We start from the raw sequence: 19604 nt of genomic DNA, 5'->3' as shown, positions 1-19604 counted from the left end.
TGTACATGTTTTATATATCAGATTTTATAAAGATCAATATTTCTTCTACTCCTGAATCTGAATCGTACTGAATAAACACAGAAAGTCATTTTCAGTCAGTGCAGAAAGTAATAGCTAAGTGATGCTTGCAATAGGAAAGGTGAATCTACCGCACTGCTTGAATAAATCCCACTCAACGAAATAACAGAAATGATTGTCAATTTTTCATGAGGGTGATTGAAATAAATAAAAATGCTACCACAATCATCAATTGCACAGCAGCTGGACATATATCTTCAAAATCTTCGAAGATCTACAAGGATAAAAGACAATTGTCTTTTCCTTTCAGACATGGAATCATATTTTCGATGATACCCCCTAACACGGGTTTTTTTTTTTACCTCCAGGCAAAGACGAGCGCACTTCTCCGCTGTGACGATATCACTGCCTTTATATTCATTGTATGGCCACAGTCGATAGTTTATGGTTGTACCCATTGTACGAGTGAAGTTACCTAAAGAATTATCCTGACCTATGGATGGGAAATGAAAGAAAGGAAGAAAGAAAGAGAGAAAGAAAGAAAGAGAGAAAGAAAGAAAGAAAGAAAGAGGGAGAGGGCGCGGAAAAGAGATTGAAGTGTTTATAGATGTGTTCCATTAATGCCAATGAGTAGACATTTTGTTATATTTTTATAATAATAATGGTAATACTTGATATTTCTAAAGCGCCTTTTCCAAGAGATGCAAGTCGCTTTGAGATGCCATCCCTCGTAAGCAAATACAAATGTTTTATATTTTTATTGTCTTGAAAAACATTAAAATCAGTCAAAGAGTACCGCTCGTCTGTTGATTACATGTTATAATATGAATGTACTGATGTATTTATGATTTTTTTTCCCTAACGCTCATGAAATCCCTGAAATCGGATTTCGACTTGATGGCACCCAGGCTACGTTGAATTCTGCATGATTGATATCTAATGCAATCGACGTTCTACATATTCTTCATTTTGGTTTCATAATTCAAATAAAATAACGATTGTTTGCTTAATGATGTTCTATGTCTTCTTTATACATAACATATCAACATAATACCAAATGCCAAATCATTTTAAAAATTCATTCATCAATAATTTACTTGATATATCTTTTCGACTCGATAGTTGTTAGATGATGGATAGCTGTTAATTCGATACTCACATTGCGGTATCGGACAGTAGTCCCACGCTATCGAGTTGTCGTCATAGAAATAACACCACGGCCTGTCCTTATCGTCTGGATTTCTACAAAAGTTCTGAGAAAGTCCTGGCAAAATAGGAAAAACGTTAATAATAATAATCCGCTTTTATATAGCTCTTAATCCATCGGAACGAAGTGTCTAAGCGCTTTACAGATATATTATTACACCGGTCATCGGATTCAATCAGTCATTCCCGCACACAATGTGTGCACATCCTCCACTCCCTGGGGAGTATTCTCCAGGGAGTTCATACCAGATTACATATAGTTTTACGATCACTTTAGAACGATGGTAGAACCACTTTGATTAAAGGCATTTATGGTGCGTCATCGAATTTGAACAGATTTTTAGAATGAAATTAAATAATCATTCAAAAAGAATGATCCCTTTAACATTATTGAGTGCACTCATATTGTAAGAATTTTTGCCTTTTTTATATTTCTCTCCAGTATACCGCAATCCCTGTGTCATACAGCATTGATATCATTTACGTTCGTTGTACATTTTTCTGAAGTACTTCTTCTGATGCATTACTAATTCTTTCAGTTTATTGCAATAAAATAGAATTCCGGATGTAAAACTAAAATGAGGGGGACTAATACCATTAAACGATGAAAGTACTTTGCATCATCATAAACAGTTAAAAAAAAAATTAAATTATATGCGACATTTTTCACTTCGTGAACTCACAAGAGTAATTGTTGATCAGTTTAGACAACCATTCTTAATTTATTGAAGATTAGTTATAACTACAATTTTTGTGTAATGTTTTAAAACGGTTAAACGGTTAAAAGCCTACTGTATAGAATGCATAAAGCAAACATTGCTGTATGAAAAATAAAACAGCGTGTTTATTGTGTAAATAGAATAAAAATATGCTTTAATTGCGATTTTGTAAACGATATCATACCAGCATCAGGGTAGGTGTATGGGTTAACAGGTTGATCATTCAAATCAATCCATGGTATACATCTATGTCCAGTCTCAGTAAACATTGCCATATCACGATATTCACTACCATTACCGGTCATACAGCCAGCATGGGCTGAAAAAGGAAAAGGAGAGAAAAGAATATAACATGAATGTTCAAAGGCCACCGCACACCTTACGACTGTTCGCGATCCAATTTTGGAACAAATCGCATTTTGCTTTTTTCTGAAAAAGTGAATGGAACATACCATTTTATTCGAGGTTAAAATTGATTGAAAGAATACTAATATAACCATTTTGAAAGATTACAAGCCTTTATTTTAGAGTAAAGGCTAAATTAGTTTTAAAAAAACGTAGGCAATTGTACGACTGCTATGACGTCATTACGACTAGATATTAAATTCGCTTTTATTCTAAGAACATGAAGAATGAGCACAGTCACAGATTTGAACACAGGTATTCGTACGACGATTTCGAACATTACACAGTAAGATATTCCAAGTCTCAATATTAGCATCAAAATCTATATACATTTTATTCTGAAATCGGGTCGCAGACCAATCGTAAGGTATGCGGTCACCTTTAGTTGTAATCATGATAAATGTTACAGGAAGTTAGTTAACTTTTCACATTTCTTAATGATGATGGTGGTGGTGGTGATGGCAGAAGATCGAAAGGTATTTCTTTTAAAATTAGATTTAATCTTACACACATCTGATTATGTGGTTAAAATGAATACGATTATATATAGTTAATTGCACAGTGAATAACAGGCTATTTTGATGGAGACCCTCAGCCTTCTGAAACCTCCCCGCAGTATAAATACATTTCATTTAAAAACACAAAAACGAAGGAAAGCAAATAATAATGAATATATTGAAATTAAATATAATAATAATAATATAGGATATTTATATTGCGCACATATCCACCTTGTTAGGTGCTCAAGGCGCTCCTATATTACCCGGCTAAGCTAGGCGTTCATAGCGCACACAGCTTCTAAAGGAATTACTTCCTACCGGTACCCATTTACCTCACCTGGGTTGAGTGCAGCACATTGTGGATCAGTTTCTTGCTGAAGGAAATTACGCCATGGCTGGGATTCGAACCCACGACCCTCTGTTTCAAAGTCCGAAGACTAATCCACTGGGCCACAACGCTCCACACATTATCATGATTATATAGAATAATTAGAATAATAAATCACAAGAGTCGATTTTTTTTTGCGGGAAGGTACTTTGGGATATTTTGCCTATCTACTTACTCTTCCGTCAATTCACTTAATGCTCGAGTATAGTGTGGAGAAGATCAGTTGATATCGTACTACAATAAACATACGGATGAAATATACTTTTGAAACATATATCCCTGAAAATGATATCATGTATTACATAAAAACTGACAATTTAGATAGTTTATAACACGCCCCGTAACCACATCCATTTCCTCATCGATCAGAGCATCATTATCATGGTGGTTTTCGTTTCTCTAAGTTACAGGCTTGTTTTCTGTAAAAAAAAGTAAGCTCAGTGGCGTACCTAGGATATTTCACAGGGGGGGGGGGCGCAAATTCGTCCGTCCAAAAATTTGACAAGCAAAAAAAAAACACAACCACAAATATAGGAATTCGTACCAGAAAAATAAATTGCAAGCAAAAAAAAAGGGTCTTCAAGCTCGTCAGTGGGGGGGGGGGGGGAGACTGCCCCCGTAGGTACGCTAGTGAGTAAACTGCATTTTATTGTAGTATATGACAAAACATTCATAATGCGAATGTCAAATTTACGTCGGTTTATTAAGAAATCCAATCCTTTCATAGAGGTAGAAGATTTAATGCTCTTAATTACCATGATTACATTCGCAGAGTAGGTTAAAAGAGGTTAAACGACAAAAATACCCAAGTTGGATTTAGCAGATCAGTGAACACCACTGCCATGTATATTACAGCCCATGTTCATTATGACATATTCACCTATTACATGTGAACATGAATCTGTGGTCAGATCTCATGCCTCCCCTAATAATAATATGCAACATTTATATAGCGTTTAATACAAATGTTTCTAAGCGCTGCATACTATTACCCCGGCTTTAACACGGCTACCCTGATCGTGCGCAACGAGCATTCAAGGAATTCCTTCTTACTGGGTACCCATTTACTACACCTGGGTTGAGAGTGGCAAATGTAGATAAACGCCTTGCCAAATGACGTTAGTGCTGCGGTGGGATTTGAACCCCGGACCTTGTGGTTCAAAATCCGAAGACTTATCCACTGAGCCACAGCACCTACTATCAAAGCTTTAATGTGTATCTGACCACACAAATCCCATCTATATTTCATGAATTTTCAAACAAATTGGAAATTTTGTAGATCCTCTCCGATTATAACTTTTCCCCAGAATTTATTGTTTACCATCGCATGGCGGTATATTGCAGTTGATGAAGTATGTGACATTGTGTTCCTCTTGGTTGATAACACACTGCGGGGTGGTAGCATCCGGTCGTAAGAAACGACAATAGTTCTCCTCCAAATCCAATGCAGCAACTGAAAAATAAATACATAAAGTAGGAATAATTAGAAAATGGATCTATACACAACAAAAAAAGTAAGTCCCCCCCTAAACAAACATCAATAATTTCCGAACCAATAGATGTTTTTGATATATTTTTACATGAGCGTGTAGGTAATTTTATAAGCTACCCTCTGAGTAAATGTTGTGGACGTATCTTACGTCATGCTTCAGTGAGCACCGTCAGAAGGCAAAAATGTCACTTTTCAAAAGTCACAAGCAAAATATCATGACTTTGATTCCATTTTATTAGAACTAATTCCACATTCTCATCATGAAAAATAGTCAGAAGGCTTGTAAAAGGTACTTTCTAAAAGACAATACAAATTTTTAAACTAAATTTCACGGTTGAATAAACTCAAGTCCAAATTGGCTATAATTGGATTTTTACACATTTCTATCAATAAAAATGCTAGAATACTGATGACAGTTATTTTGGGGAAGACTATCTTCAACAATATTCATCGTTTCACGGTTCAATGAACATTTATTGGAAACAAAAAATGCGATTTTCAAATATCATAGGCAAGTATTGCTTTATTTTGGTAACTGAAAATGATCTTTTCTCAACTTTTTTGTTATGTTCATGACCAATTAACATGCTTCAATGATTCAAAGGTGTTAAATTAAACATTTACGCTTGAATGAACATGTGGAATGTGATTAGCTCTTTTTTACGTTATTGGAAAAAATGCAGTTTGTAACTATGGATATCTGTCACAAAACTCCTTGTACAGTTCATTTGATTTGATTTTTATGAAAATCCCGATGCTTAATGCATCAGTGAGCACACAATATTCGAAAATTATGCAAATGAGAAGAAAGTTCAAGGCCTTGGCCCCACTCTGTACCGTATCAAATGGTTATTTTGGTGTGCGCACCTTTTGGATAGTGTTACTCAGAAGCCATGTGCGAAGTTTCATGAAATAACTGTTAGCAGAAGTAACAAAAACCGTCCATGAAGCAAACCCTCATTTCATATTTGTTAGAATTTTGACTTCCTCTCTCATAGACTTGTGTACATTATGGGTGCGTATGTTCAAGCATATGTAACCCCTTATTCAATATGGTGGAACTTTTTTTTAAGGCTGTCTTTAGCAATGTCGTTTGGCAGTAATGTTTATCAACCTATGGGCAGAATTCTGTGCAAAAATGAAATCGATTTGTTTAGTTATGGATGAGTGAGCACGCATCAAAGTGGAAAAATTGGTATTTTCAATGTCACAGACTCATTTTAAAGGGTAATAAAGTGAGTATTGGGGGCAAATTTGGTTTCAAATGTGTCTTTAATTGCTATTGTTTTTATCATCCATCATTTCTATCACCAAACACTTTCCGAACTTTAGCCATTTTCATGGTTGAGCGAGCACATTCGAAAACTTAGGAATGAATACACTATACTGCATAAATGTATTCTTTTCCTAACAATTTCTAAGGATCAGTTGAATGTATGGACAGATCAGTGGTGGATCCAGAATTTTAAATGGGGGAGGGGCCTATAATCGGGGGAGCCATCAACATTTTCAATTTTTAACATGATCTAACAAATTGTAGAAGATACTACCACCCCCCCCCCCTATGATGATACGTCACAATACAGGGGCCACAGAGCAGTTTTCAAAGTGGGCGGGGCTGACCATGCCAAAAATCACAATCGTATTACATTTTTGAACTTGCTTTTGGAAAAAAGTGGGGGGCTGAAGCCCCACAGCCCCCCCCCCGCTTCCGCGGCCCCTGCAACACATCGTGCTCACTCAACCATGAACATACGATATCAAAATTTGGTCTGAAGTGGTTAAATGATGGATAGTAAAACAGCATAACACCATAAAATTCACCTAAAAAAAATTTTGCCCAATATTTTTATTTGCACAATCTGAAAAACGACACTTGTGACTTTCAAAAATGGTAATTTTTAATTCAATCTTTAATTACTCATGCATGACTCAACCGATCAATCTCATTTTTCCCCAGGAGTTGCATAATGAGTGTAAAAAATCACCCATGAAATATCATATCTCAAAATAATTTGGTTCAAAAGTTACAGCAATTTGATTTAGGGGGGACTTACTTTTTTTGTTGTGTATAGATGGAGTAATACATGACAAATGACATAAATGAAAAGGATAAAATTGCATGAAAAGTTATAAGGAAGAAAGATGAGAAAGACATGGTAAGAGAGCGAGTGGGTGGGAGAGGGATATCGGGAGAGAAGGGGGGAGCACAGAAGAAAAGGGCAGTTGAAATTCAAGAGGCAAACACAGAATTCTCCTTGGGAGGTTTTTTTTTCAGAGAGAAAATAGCGATGGGATGCACTTTCCCCTCATAAACATTCTCTGTCTTGTAGTCAATATGCTGAAAGTGGTCATCGTCTGATTTAAAATGAATATTGCTATCGATATTGGCGACATTTCGAATTGCCATTATATTTATAGACTATTGCTGGCTTGGAGCACTAAGTAAAAAAACGCAGGATTGAATAAAGGTCGTCAATTCCAAACTTGAAGATTACATCTCCCCCCATTATCATGTTCTTTATAGAGCTCTGCAAATGCTTGTAAACTATCTGGTAAATCTTTTGATGGCTAACAGAACAAGCCAGCAATAAGTCGAAACACGGATTCAAAATCAGTCTTACTATTTCTGTCTTACGTTAATGGAACAATTTTTTTATGGGACGAGTGCCATTTAACTCCATACATTTCCTGGTTTTATATATAAACCTCGATCTTTTTTAACTATATGAACATACAATTGATTCAGAACCCCAGGGGCCCGTTGCAGAAATAGTTGCAATCAATAGCAACTCTAAAAATCATGCGCAACTTGATTTTCAACCAATCAACAGCGCGCATTTGGGACTTGCGATTGATATTTGGCTTGCGTTTAAACGCAACTCTTTCTGCAACGGGTCCCAGAAGAAGTTTAAATATTCATGTACATATCTATTGTAATAATGAAGCAAACTCAACGTGATAAATTTAAGACGATGGTGAATGTATATACTGAGTGTTTGGATAGACAGGAACATGGCTTCTACCGTATACTATAGTAGTCACAATATCTTCATGATACTGAAATCAATATACATTACAAAAACACTAGTGTTAATTTAACAATAGTCCGGTATCTATATGACCACACCAGAGAATGAACAGAATCAGTCTGATTTCTTTCATTTGTCGCTAAATATGTGTGGTATTCTAATAAGTAAACCTACTTTAAATAATAATCTGAACTAGAATTTTTAATCATACCTCTGTGGAATGCTGGGTTTCATATTTTCAGTTGACAGTAAAAACGCTGTTTAAGATTTAATACAACGCTGTTTACTATATGAACCTTACAGCATTTGTTTAACCGTTCAAACAATCATGTTTTATTTATTGAAGATTAGATATAGGAAATTAAACTTTGATTAAGATTCAAACACTTGTTTAAACTGTTTAAACAATTACTGTAAGGTTCGTATAGTAAACAGCGTTGTATATATATTTTTTTACTGTGTATTCCATATTCCGTATTACTCCTCCGTGGCAATTATAATAAATAAATTAATTCGATAAAATTCATCATATTTTCTGTTTCACGCATGTGCGGAAATCCCATGGGGACGTGTCCCCCCTACTTGAAATAGTAGGGGGGACATGACATCAAATGTCCCCCTACTATTTGTGGTCTTTTATGAGGGAAAGAAAAACATCATTCAAAATAAAACATTTATTTTAGGTCGAGATGACGTTACTTTTGGGATGATAACCTTTTAGCAGGATAATAATGAATTTTAATCGGTGAATAAGTTGACACCTGGCATTCCATAATGGTGTTGTCTAAGTTAACCCAGTTTTACCTAAACCATAATAACGCCCTGTGTGTTTAAACTACACCAATCATCGGTTCGAGTGTTGGACACTTCTCTGCTGAGATCACGCATACCGGGCTGGAGTTAAATTAATTCCAGTATTTTGCAGTGTACAGGACAGGGCCAGAAAGCGGAACAGAAAGTGGTAAAGAAGAGAGAGAGAGAGAGGGGGGGGGGGGGAGACATGACTATAGATACTTCAATCCGAACATGGACCTATTAGGTCCATCATCCGAATAATACCAAACCATTGGTTCCTCGTGACACCACCCAAGCACGATGACTCCTATGATGTCATGATGGTCTTATGATGGTACCCCTTGCGAAATCGTTATTTCCATAGATTTGAGCATTTCATCATATATTCAGAAAGGGCCACTCCTGAAATTTTGTGATATAAGAAATATTTTTTTTCCTATGAAATATCCCTCGCCCATCTGTTACACTCACGATGTGATAGGGAGAATGAGTTATAGGCCTACCCATTGAAAGGAATTATACATTGAGTGAAATAAAGAATAGAAAGGAGCACTGGCGGTATAGGTCACCCTCCCTCCCATACATTTCCCTCTCCCTCTCTTTATCTATCTTTTCCACGCACTCTTTCTCTTCCCTGCCTGCCATCACACTCTCTGAGGGCAAATTAGTAGGGAGACTGCACTTTCACGTTTTCAGGAAATGAAGTCTTTGTGTAAATGCCTATGGTGCCGAAAAGATGGAACGAAAAATCGTGTCATGCAGCATTTTTAGCAGCCTGCGACCATCGTGGTTAAAATAAATAGATATAGCAGCATTTCAATGATGTAATCTATTTGAAATTTTTGACAAAATTTCTACACTCCTGCGTAAGTTTATCAAACTTTTTGGAAATACATGATTTTGCTCTTTTTTTTAGACCGTCCCATATTTTCAGAACGTAAGTTTAGCAAGCCGTTTATCATTCAATTCCATTTATTATTATCAAGAAATAAACTTTTGATATCAATACATAATTTTTTAAGTATAAAATGTCTGGCCGCTAGACCGTTGGCACACGAATGCTCACATTCACCAAGGAGCTTCCAACACATGAAAATCTATTCAACAAACTATACCTATGAACATTTTTTGTTGACCACCATTTGTGCAGCAAATGGCGAGGCGATGCTCAACTTCATGATTTATTACTAATTCATGTAAATCCAAATATAGTGTAAATACACTGAGAAAGTACTACACTTTATTTGACTGATGAGAATAAAAATCGAGGCAAGTTGTTTGTGGTTGAATATATAACATGAATGAATAATGCACAGGTACATTTACATTTAACACATTTATTATTTTCGTTCAACCATTGGAGATTACCAGACCACAGCTATGAAAATCACGTTGATGATAAGCTGTTAGGCAGAGCTTTTGTGTGATCTACTCATACGAAAAATCTACTTCAACCAAAGACTTTTTACAAAATAATGACATTTCAGCTATAATTCCTCACCCAGTATACTAGTAATGCCTACAAAATGCAATATAATTATACTGTGCAGTTTTAAATGGAATGCTGTTAGTTAAGCTTTCATCCTCTTTATATATATTTCTAAAACTTTTTTAATCTCTATTTCGTAGATTGTTTGATTAAGGGAATGGTATGTAAGTATGTTTTATTTATTTAAATATGGGATAACAAAAACATGCTTTCAGCCGCAAAGCTGTTTTACAGCAACTCCGTACATAAAAGTTGAAAAACATAAAAAAAATAATTATAAATCATAAACAAAATAATAAATGCAAACATTTGATCAGACATAAATTACATGATAAAAACAAAGATTTGAGATAAGAGAATAAAAGTTTAAAAGCAACAAAAAATATAAACATATATACACATTCAAAAACACAAATAAAAGTACAATCAATATACATGATAAAAATGAAAACAATACAATTCATTGTCCTGTGAAACAAAGTTTTCGCCCTAAATTACCATTGATTAACATTTTATTGTGCAGTCAAGTTGGTCTTTCTTGTCAAATCTGTAAAAATTGAAATATTGCATGATTCAAACAATAAAAAACAAAGGAAATAGTGAGGGACATCATCGATTCTCTCATTTTCATGTGTCTGAATAAATTGTGCATGTAACTATTTTGGAAAAAATAAGCGAAACTTTAAGATGTCTTTTTTATTTTACATCCGATTTTGATGAAGTTTTCAGCGTTATGCTTGTCTGATTTTAGTCTGTTGATTCAAATCAACATTTTTCTGAGGTGAACTTGACCTTTAAAGTATAAGGTCCAAAACAATCATATCTAATTGATACACGTATGACAAAACTCAAATACACACACACACACCCTCACACGCACACACCCTCACACACGCAACCTCACCCTCGCACACACACTCACACACACCCTCACACACGCACACACACAACCTCACCCTCGCATACGCACTCACAAACACCCTCACACGCACCCACCCACACACACACACGCCCTTTTCTGTTTCTCAAAGTCCATATACTCACCGTCTTCACTTGTCATCTGCCAAAAATCATAGAAGAGTGAATCAGGAACCTCGCTCCAGTTCATACAGGAATAACATGGTCCGAAATCAGGTATGCAACCCATCGAACCATTCCCTTTATACGATTTCACCTCAGCAGCTGCGTTGTAGCAATCCCATTTACCTACAAAAAAGAAACAATCATCAGCGATTGTTAGAATAGAAACACAGTGATAACAGCATACAAAATACCATCTTAAGTGAAGTACAAAAAATGGACGCCGGACTATCCCGGATCAGCTCCGGTGATCCGGAGGAGAGATCTGTGTAGACGCCTTTGACTCCCATTGCAGCGCATGTGTTGTCTTCATACCAGGTGTACAGTCGTCAACGCTTATTGCGGGGCAAACCTACCCCGGCAATACCCGGATCATCTCGGAATGATCTAGGGATTGCCACGTAGATCCCTGAGGATCCGTGTTTACATGACTTGTGACTGGAGCTCAAATCATTTGCAAAAGCATGACAGCAATGGATCGGCGTGTTCTCCAAGAGATTCAAATTCATGGGATGTTATGCCTCGGAATCCATCCAAAAAGCTTTCCTTCAGAGTAGGCTTATCAACAAAGAACTAAACAAATGCTTTGAATTGATTTTGTATAATATCAATTGTTGTTCTGATTTGTAAAGACATTCATTTAAGAATGCGTAAATTCCAATGTTAAAAGGCACGTTCAGGATCTTGCCAGTGAAATCACAATGGAGAGATTAGAGGTCATTGTCCGAAGTTGGTGGACCAGGACAGCACATCGTCTTCAGATTCTGACCGGACAAAAAAAAACTGCAAATAATTGTCCAGAGTCCAGCACGACATAGCTGTTTTGATTCACCGATTTTCGATAAAGACTGCTTTGTTATGAAGGGCTTCTGACAAAAGATGTTATGTGTTATAGAAAGCGTCTGTGAAGTGTAACAAAAATGCGCATTGATCCCAACACTGTAAAAACTGTGGTGTTAAAAACTGACACCAGTTGGTGTTAATAGAGTACCACACCCTGAGGTGTTAAAATTACACCCATGAGATTGAACATAACACCAAAGACTGTAAATGTAACAAACAAAGGTGTTGTAATAACATGTAGGTTTAAAAATAACACTGTCAATTTAACACCGGTGTAAAATATATGGTGTGGTCCTCTATGTACACCGGTTAATACCACAGTTTTTGCTGTGAAGGAGGGCACATTTTTTATAATAAAAATGAAAAAAAATAATAAGAATTTAAAAAATCTGAATACGCTTAATTATTGCAAAATTATTTACTAACTGCATAAATTAACATGGGTCGGGGTCGATCACAGTAAAAAAATAGCACGCTGTTTAACCCTGTCACTCTAACAACAAGTTGTTTAAACTTTTATGTAATTGTTTAAACCTTTTAAGCAAGTTGTTAAAAAAGTTTAAACAGTTGCTTAAAAAGTTTAAGCAGTTGTGTAAAAAGTTCAAATAGATGTTGTTAGAGTGACGGGCTTAAACAACGTGCTTAAAAACTTTAAACAGCGTTTTTTTTCAGTGATGTACTTGGGTGGAGTGATCATTCAAAATTTCACAATTTGATGGGGTTTTTTCACGGTTTGTACATGGTCCTGAAACTCCCATTAACATGATTAACCACTTACAAATTGGTCAAGATATAGATGACGTGAGGTTTATGTTTCCGTCTTATCTTTCGTTAAAATACACACATTGTCTTGAAATTAATGGATTGTCTACCGTTGCAATCATTATAGTCATTATAGTCATTGCAACATTTTTTCCCTTCGTATTCCTAATTATGCTAATTGAGTTCGAATGCAATATAAATACCGAATCTCATCAACCTTCTCTTTGTAATTATAATCATACTCGTATGATACACATGGTGTTTTCGGAAAATTTCATGAATCCGGTTAGCTATAGCAGCTATTATACGTAATGAGATAAAACATAAACAATTATTTGTGATTCGGTGCTTTTATTCTGAATTCTGAATCAAAGTTCATTCAAATAATGCGACTTTCAAAGCCTCTTCTATAGTTAGCGTGATATGACATACTGTAATGAAAATCAAGAACAGACCGTCATCGTCGTAAACACAATTATGAGAGATTAATAATGAATGATAGATGCAATTTGTCAATCATTGTAGACCGCGAACCTGACTCTCAACAATGAAATCAAAGTAACGTTAATGAATGGCTACAATGAAATCAAATTACTACGTTTTAGTGGTAAAATGAGAGTCGTGAGTCGGGCAATCGTCGAGCAGACGTTTCGGGAAGTTTAAATGACATTTTTATGAATACATTCACTATCATTCCAATTTTGTCGTGCCATTATGAAGTAACTTCTAAATACAACGGCGTTATTCATCTTTCATCATTCTGATTTCTTTGGAAAGGGATCTAAATTGCTCGCAGGGAATGTTTCCGATCTGTGTTTATGGATGTTTCTGAACGTCCGCTAATATTTTTTTCTAAGGAACATCGAAGTTAAAAAGGAAGTGGGATACCATTATCAAAGAAATGCAAAAAAAGAAGAAAATGTGTGACTATGATGTAATCATGGTAATAGTGTAATAGTTAGTATATTAGATGAAATATTTTAAAACAATCATTTTGACCCTATTAATTATGTAACTACGATGTTCAAGATGCCAGGGTTTTTACAAGCATCGGGAGAGCTGAACAACTAACGTTTTGGACAAGAAAAAAATTTCACCCAAAGAGAGTGGCTGGCCTGTTTTCATGTCCTTTCAGTAATACCTACCTATTTTTCCATTTCAACAGCTCTTAAGAAAACAAAACGAAACACAAATCTTCCCTCTGCATTTTTCCAGCGCAGCAAATTTTGCACATGGTGCATTATGGCTAACATTATTCCACCACTATACTTTATTCGTGAATTTTAACTCTCTTGGATTATGTGGATGCATAATTGGTTGTTACCATGGCAACATGAAAGCATCCGGAAAGGTGATGAGATGGAAAGAGAGTGAAAATGTATGTATTCATGAAGACGATATCTAAACATCTACTTCGAACAGAAAAGAACTAAGCTTCGAGTTTGTTCCATTATCACATAAAATGAAATCTTTATAGAAACGTACCGAAGCGTAAGATCATCACTGTTGTCGTGTTTTATTTCCTTTCTCAACTTGCTTTGATAAACACGAACAAGACATCTATAGATCTATCTTCTTTATTTCAAAAAGGAGAGGTGTGTTACGAGCTACAGGATGATGTTTCACTCGACCGAAATGAGATATTCGATATTCCAAATGAACGCCGACATCCCAAATTCCTACGAATATAATTTCCTTCATTTTGACGAAGAGAATATCGGATTTTGAAAGCAAAGAACCTGGTCAGACCGAATGACATCATTGTAAAGGTCCTAACCACTCTTTTATATGGGTTAATAGAAGCCCTGTCAGTCACTCTTAATTCATCATATTACCGATCTACTCCTCTTGTGTTTCGGGTATGTTTTACTCGAATCGAAGAAAGCATTCCAGAATATGTTCTACTTTGTGGAGAGCTTCGGTAGGTCGAAACTTATAATGAAGGATAAGGACGTGTTCACATTGTAGGGTTAATGCAAGGTTCACATGGCCGACCTCACAACTCTATCCGCCAGGGCCCGTTTCATAAAGGACTTGCAACTGTTGTAACTTTGCCATTATGGCAACTACTATGGTAACCTTGATTCTGATTGGCTGCCGAGCCCTGTAACCATGGTAGTTGCCATTATGACAAAGTTACAGCAGCTGCGAGTCCTTTATGAAGGGGGTCCCTGGTCGGCTTTGGTCGGCGAGGTACCGTTGCCAATCGGGCTCGATATCTGAAACTGACGTGTAGGCACCGTGATCACACCGGGGGCAGTGGCCAGCGGATCGTGGCACAATTATCAACAGGGGTCTTGTGGTTGAATGAGGATGGTGCCGGTATTAACAAGGATTTTATTGGAAACTGAACTATTTTAAAGCAATTTAAACTCTGTGAAAACTGAAGAGATACTCACAGAAGGAAAAATTAGGAAGGAACCAGACCGATATTCTTGCTAACATTTAACAATCATTGGAAGCCTATGTAGTTATATTTTTAATTTCACAATTAAATGTATCAACTTATGTGATTGTCTTTTTTAAATGAAATGCAACTGTGTTTGCTTAGTGTTTGCAAACAACTAGCTTAATACCATGGTCACATTTGTTCTACGGCGGCCGTACGGCGAGTCGAAAACAGTCGTTTTATTAATTTTTATTCAAACCACCTATATGTAGCTGGTACAAAAAATTGTAAAAACGGCTGTTTTCGACTCGCCGTACGGCCGCCGTAGAACAAATGTGACCATGGTATAAAGCTTCTTGTTTGCAGATTCACCAACGCAGATTGACATGTTGATGGCATAGTCAAGTGCATTTCCATTTCTAGACCTCAATAATTACCTCTAATGCCCAAAATCATATTCCTATTTCAAGGTTGCATCGATGTCTGGATAGGGGAACATTAGGTTGAGGGTGCGTAATCTGAGCCTACATTGAATGTTGATTAGCCAATTTCACAGCGGAATAAAGTCTTTATTTTCGTGTTTACTGAACTAATGTCCTATAAACTTGGTTTTAATCACTCCATGGTCTGGGGCCCGTTGCAGAAAGAGTTGCAATCAATCGGAACTTGATTTCAACCAATCAACAGCGCGCATTTGGAACTTGCGATTGATTTTTTGACTTGCGTTTAAACGCAAATCTTTCTGCAACGGACCCCTGGTGCATACTATATTGAATGCCAGAGTATGTTCATACATGTATTGCTTTTGAATACTTACAAACAAGTACGATATGAATAATTTATAATCGTGGACTAATGAGGGGAAATGCCTGTTGAAGAGGATACAGAAAAATGGCTGGGAGAAAAGGGACAGAAGAGAAAGTAAAAAAAATAAATGAAAATAATAAACAGCGGAAGATAGAAAGAGAGAGAGAGAGAGAAAAGAGAGAAAATATGGAGATAATAAGATAAAAAGGAAAAGAGAGATGGGGAGCGAGAGTTTGGAGACTGAAAAGGTTGAAGCAGTGATGTGTAAGTATTAGGAGAACGAAAGGACGTGAAAAGGTTGAGAGATGGGGCAATGAGAGGGTCAAAAGAGGGGAGGAGCTTCGTAAAAGACTGCGTCTTATAGCAAAACTAAAACTAAATCACATAAGGACTCGCCTCTTGTAAACATGTAATAAATACTGGATCATTTGTTTTTATCGTAAACTAAATCAGCTGAAAGTCTTAATTTATTTTTGATAATCCTTTTTCATAATTATTTGATATGTAAGAAACTTAACGTCAGGGCCCTGGGAATGTTTTTTTTTTGAAAAGCAAAAAGCAAAAAAGGTTTTCATTTCAAATTCGAGGTAATTTTAGTCTAAAGAAATTTGAAAAGCACACACAAAAAAAGGTTTTCACTACAAAACGAAGGCCATTATGGTCACATTGTTTCAATATTTACACACCTTCCCGAATACCTACACTGAAAAAACTCCGGGGTTGATTTAACACCAGTCCGGAATCTATATATGTCCACACCAGGGAAGTCTAGCGCTTTTCAAACCTTTTTTACTCGAGGATCACTTTGACTCTCAGATTTGTTCGAGGCCAACCTACCAAAATTTTAAGAAAGCGATGTGACTACTTGTCTCGACTCAAAGATAGACAATGATTATAATGAGCTTATAAGTGCGTATGGCCTTTGAGCCCCTCCCCTAAACATATACAACCATTACAACATAACAACTTAATAACAAGAATGCTGAATACCTTCAACATTCGACACACGTTGCTTTAATATGGCTTTGCATCACTGTCAGGCATGATGAATCCAAATTTAATGTATTCAGGGTCATATTTTCTTACAGTTATATTCAGAGATTTTTCAATTTGTTTCCTCCTCGCAATTTTTAAATCGTTTTAAAAAGGTCCGTTTTGATGAAAATATGTTTTCGTGAATTTTGAACACAAAGCCCTGAAGCACCTTCGAAACGAACAGTTCAAGAACTAACTGCATTCGCAAAGGTCCGGTAAATGGGCGATAATTGACTAAATTCTACACAATATGCATACATGATGAGGTTCACATCAAAGTTAGATCGAAACCATCATAATGTGTATGCATACTGCAACATGCATAAAGCATGCTTTTTAGCTTTGTTTGACCCACGGTGACCGATCGATCAAACATAACATATTTGGGCAGTCGGACAGGTCCAGGTCTGTGAAACATACTATAGCCCCCCCCTTTTTTTTCTTCCTCTGTAGCTTCTCGCGGTCCACCTGGGAGAGCTCCACCGTTTGAGAAGCAACACCGGTTTTGGTATTAGTGTAACACCAGATATGTATTTATAAAACACAAATTAGTATCAAAACAAGCATCGTTTTGATTACAAACTGGTGTTGTTTCAAAACTTCTCTGGTGTGGTCGTATATAGATTCCTGGCTGGTGTTAAATGAACACCGGACTTTTTGCAGTGCAGGGTGCTGCCTATGGAGAATTATACACACTGCGCAAATTTAACACCAGCCTGGAATCTCTGTCGGTCCATACCAGAGATGTGTTGGAACAACACTGGTTTGGCGTTATAGGCTATCTCCAATTAGTGTTAAACCAATATAGGTTTGATACTTAACTGGTGTTATTTCAACACACCTCTCGATCGTATTGACCGATATACCATGCTGGTGTTCAATTAACTCCGGCGTTTTTGTAGTGCTCCCGGTATCCCCAAGGAACGTCTTGGGGGTGCTTCAGTACCACCAATCACCCTACCCCCCCCCCCGCTTCCAAGGGTCATGCGTTGTTTTCATGTGACCACCGGCCTTAGGCCTATGTAGTGACATATACTTCTTTTCATGACTAGGCCTACCTAAAGTGAATTCCCCCGGTCTTTTAAGGTCTGAATACAAAACATTGCCAGTCAGTGCTTACGATTGCATTAGTCATGTTAGTGTATTGGTGAGATATGTCTGCTCTTCATGATTTCCTAAAAACAGTCGAAATGTCAATTTTTCTGGTCTCAATATCAAAAATGTTCAACTCGCGCTTCGCGCTCGCATCACTTAGTTAGTGAAATACTTATGGTCTTAGGGAATTTCTACAAACTAACCTTAAAATGCCCCTCTTCTGAATTTCAAAAAACGTCCGTTTGGGGTAAATGTATAGACAAATTTTCAGCTTGCGCTTCGCGCTCGCAATGTTTGTTTAGTGAGACAGGTACATATAATTACAAAAAATTGCTTATAAAGTCCCCTTTTGAAGTCTGAAAATACAACATTTCAGCTCGCGCTTCACACTCGCGTTATTTGATGGGTGAGATGCATATCCGTTTCATGTCACAGTCCTAAAAATATCTCCATTAGGTCAGTATATACCTGGCATTTAAGCGCGCTTTGCGCGCCCACTAAGTGACTAAAAGAAATGCTGCATGGTGCCCTACAAGGCCTCGAACAACGGTTCGCCACTGCATGTGACTTATCAGCGGAAAGGAAAAAAAGAGAGGTAGAATTTGAAAATAGAAAGTTTTTGTGTAACTTAACGGACATGTATTTTTGTTAGCTTTGTTACACCCCACTCGAAAAATAACATAAATGAAACTGAAAGGCAGTAGTAAACAATAACAGAAATCGCTGATCATGCATGTCTAGATATCGTTTATTTAGGACATGTTTGAGAAAACTATTAGAATCGCATATCAAAATGCTTATGAAAAATGAAGACACAATTCAAACAAAGGAGAAAAGGATGTAGACATGACAGAAGGTGAATGAGAGGATGATTGTGATAAATGACGACACATTCGAGTGACAGAAAGCAATTCTCGTGCGTTTTTTCTTATCATTATAATAAGACCTGGGAGGCTGACTTGATCGATTTGCTAGTCTGAAAATGAGTCGTTATGTAGGTCATTCATTTTATAACAGGAAACGAGATTAATTCCGAAGAAAAGAAAATAGCCCGAAGGAATACTAATTATTGCCGGGGTAAAGGTGCTCGTGACAGCAAATCTAATAAAGCGAGATAAAACATCTTGTCGACATCAGAAGTTATCCCACAGCGTACATTGATGAATAATACAATAAAGTAAAGCTGACGAATACATCACACTTATTTCACTCGTTCAACAGTTCTTAAACCAGATAATATGGGATGTTTGTAATGCAAGGAATTTTTGTATAATCTTTGTCGATTTTTTTTGTAAATTAGCCGACTGGACCACAATATTTTCCATATAAAAACACAAATGCGTCTAAAAACAAAAACATATTTTGGGGACATTAGGTTGGCCTTGGAGAAGGGATGTGATTTTCGCCAATTTTGATTCTCAGTTTTATACTTTTGTTGTTAAATTCCAAAGAATTTGAAAGACATCCTCATACTCATTGTTCACTTGGAAAATTGCAAAACCAAATTTGCAAAATTTGCAACGAAAATTGTAATATTAGCTAAAATCTT

The 19604-nt window shown here is 36.5% G+C and overlaps 1 protein-coding gene across 2 annotated transcripts in view; it reads right to left on the bottom strand.

The window, feature by feature from the left end:
* Positions 1–19604, bottom strand: part of LOC121413255 — a 114150-nt gene that overhangs the window by 73536 nt on the left and 21010 nt on the right. The window contains exons 1-6 of one of the 2 annotated variants that reach the window (XM_041606011.1): positions 11440–11638; positions 11089–11250; positions 4558–4689; positions 2128–2262; positions 1178–1282; positions 381–511 (exon numbers count right to left, since the gene is read on the bottom strand). In XM_041606011.1, coding sequence (XP_041461945.1) covers positions 381–511; positions 1178–1282; positions 2128–2262; positions 4558–4689; positions 11089–11191 — 606 coding nt within the window. In that variant the 5' untranslated portion in view covers positions 11192–11250; positions 11440–11638. Of the gene's footprint in view, positions 1–380; positions 512–1177; positions 1283–2127; positions 2263–4557; positions 4690–11088; positions 11251–11439; positions 11639–19604 lie in introns of those variants that run through there. The other variant, XM_041606010.1, reaches the window with a different exon arrangement.

This window comes from Lytechinus variegatus, chromosome 4, assembly GCF_018143015.1.
Source record: "Lytechinus variegatus isolate NC3 chromosome 4, Lvar_3.0, whole genome shotgun sequence".
In the NCBI taxonomy this organism is placed as follows: Eukaryota; Metazoa; Echinodermata; class Echinoidea; order Temnopleuroida; family Toxopneustidae; genus Lytechinus; species Lytechinus variegatus.
Note: the sequence above shows the minus strand (reverse complement) of the source record. Positions and strands in the feature narration are given on the sequence as shown.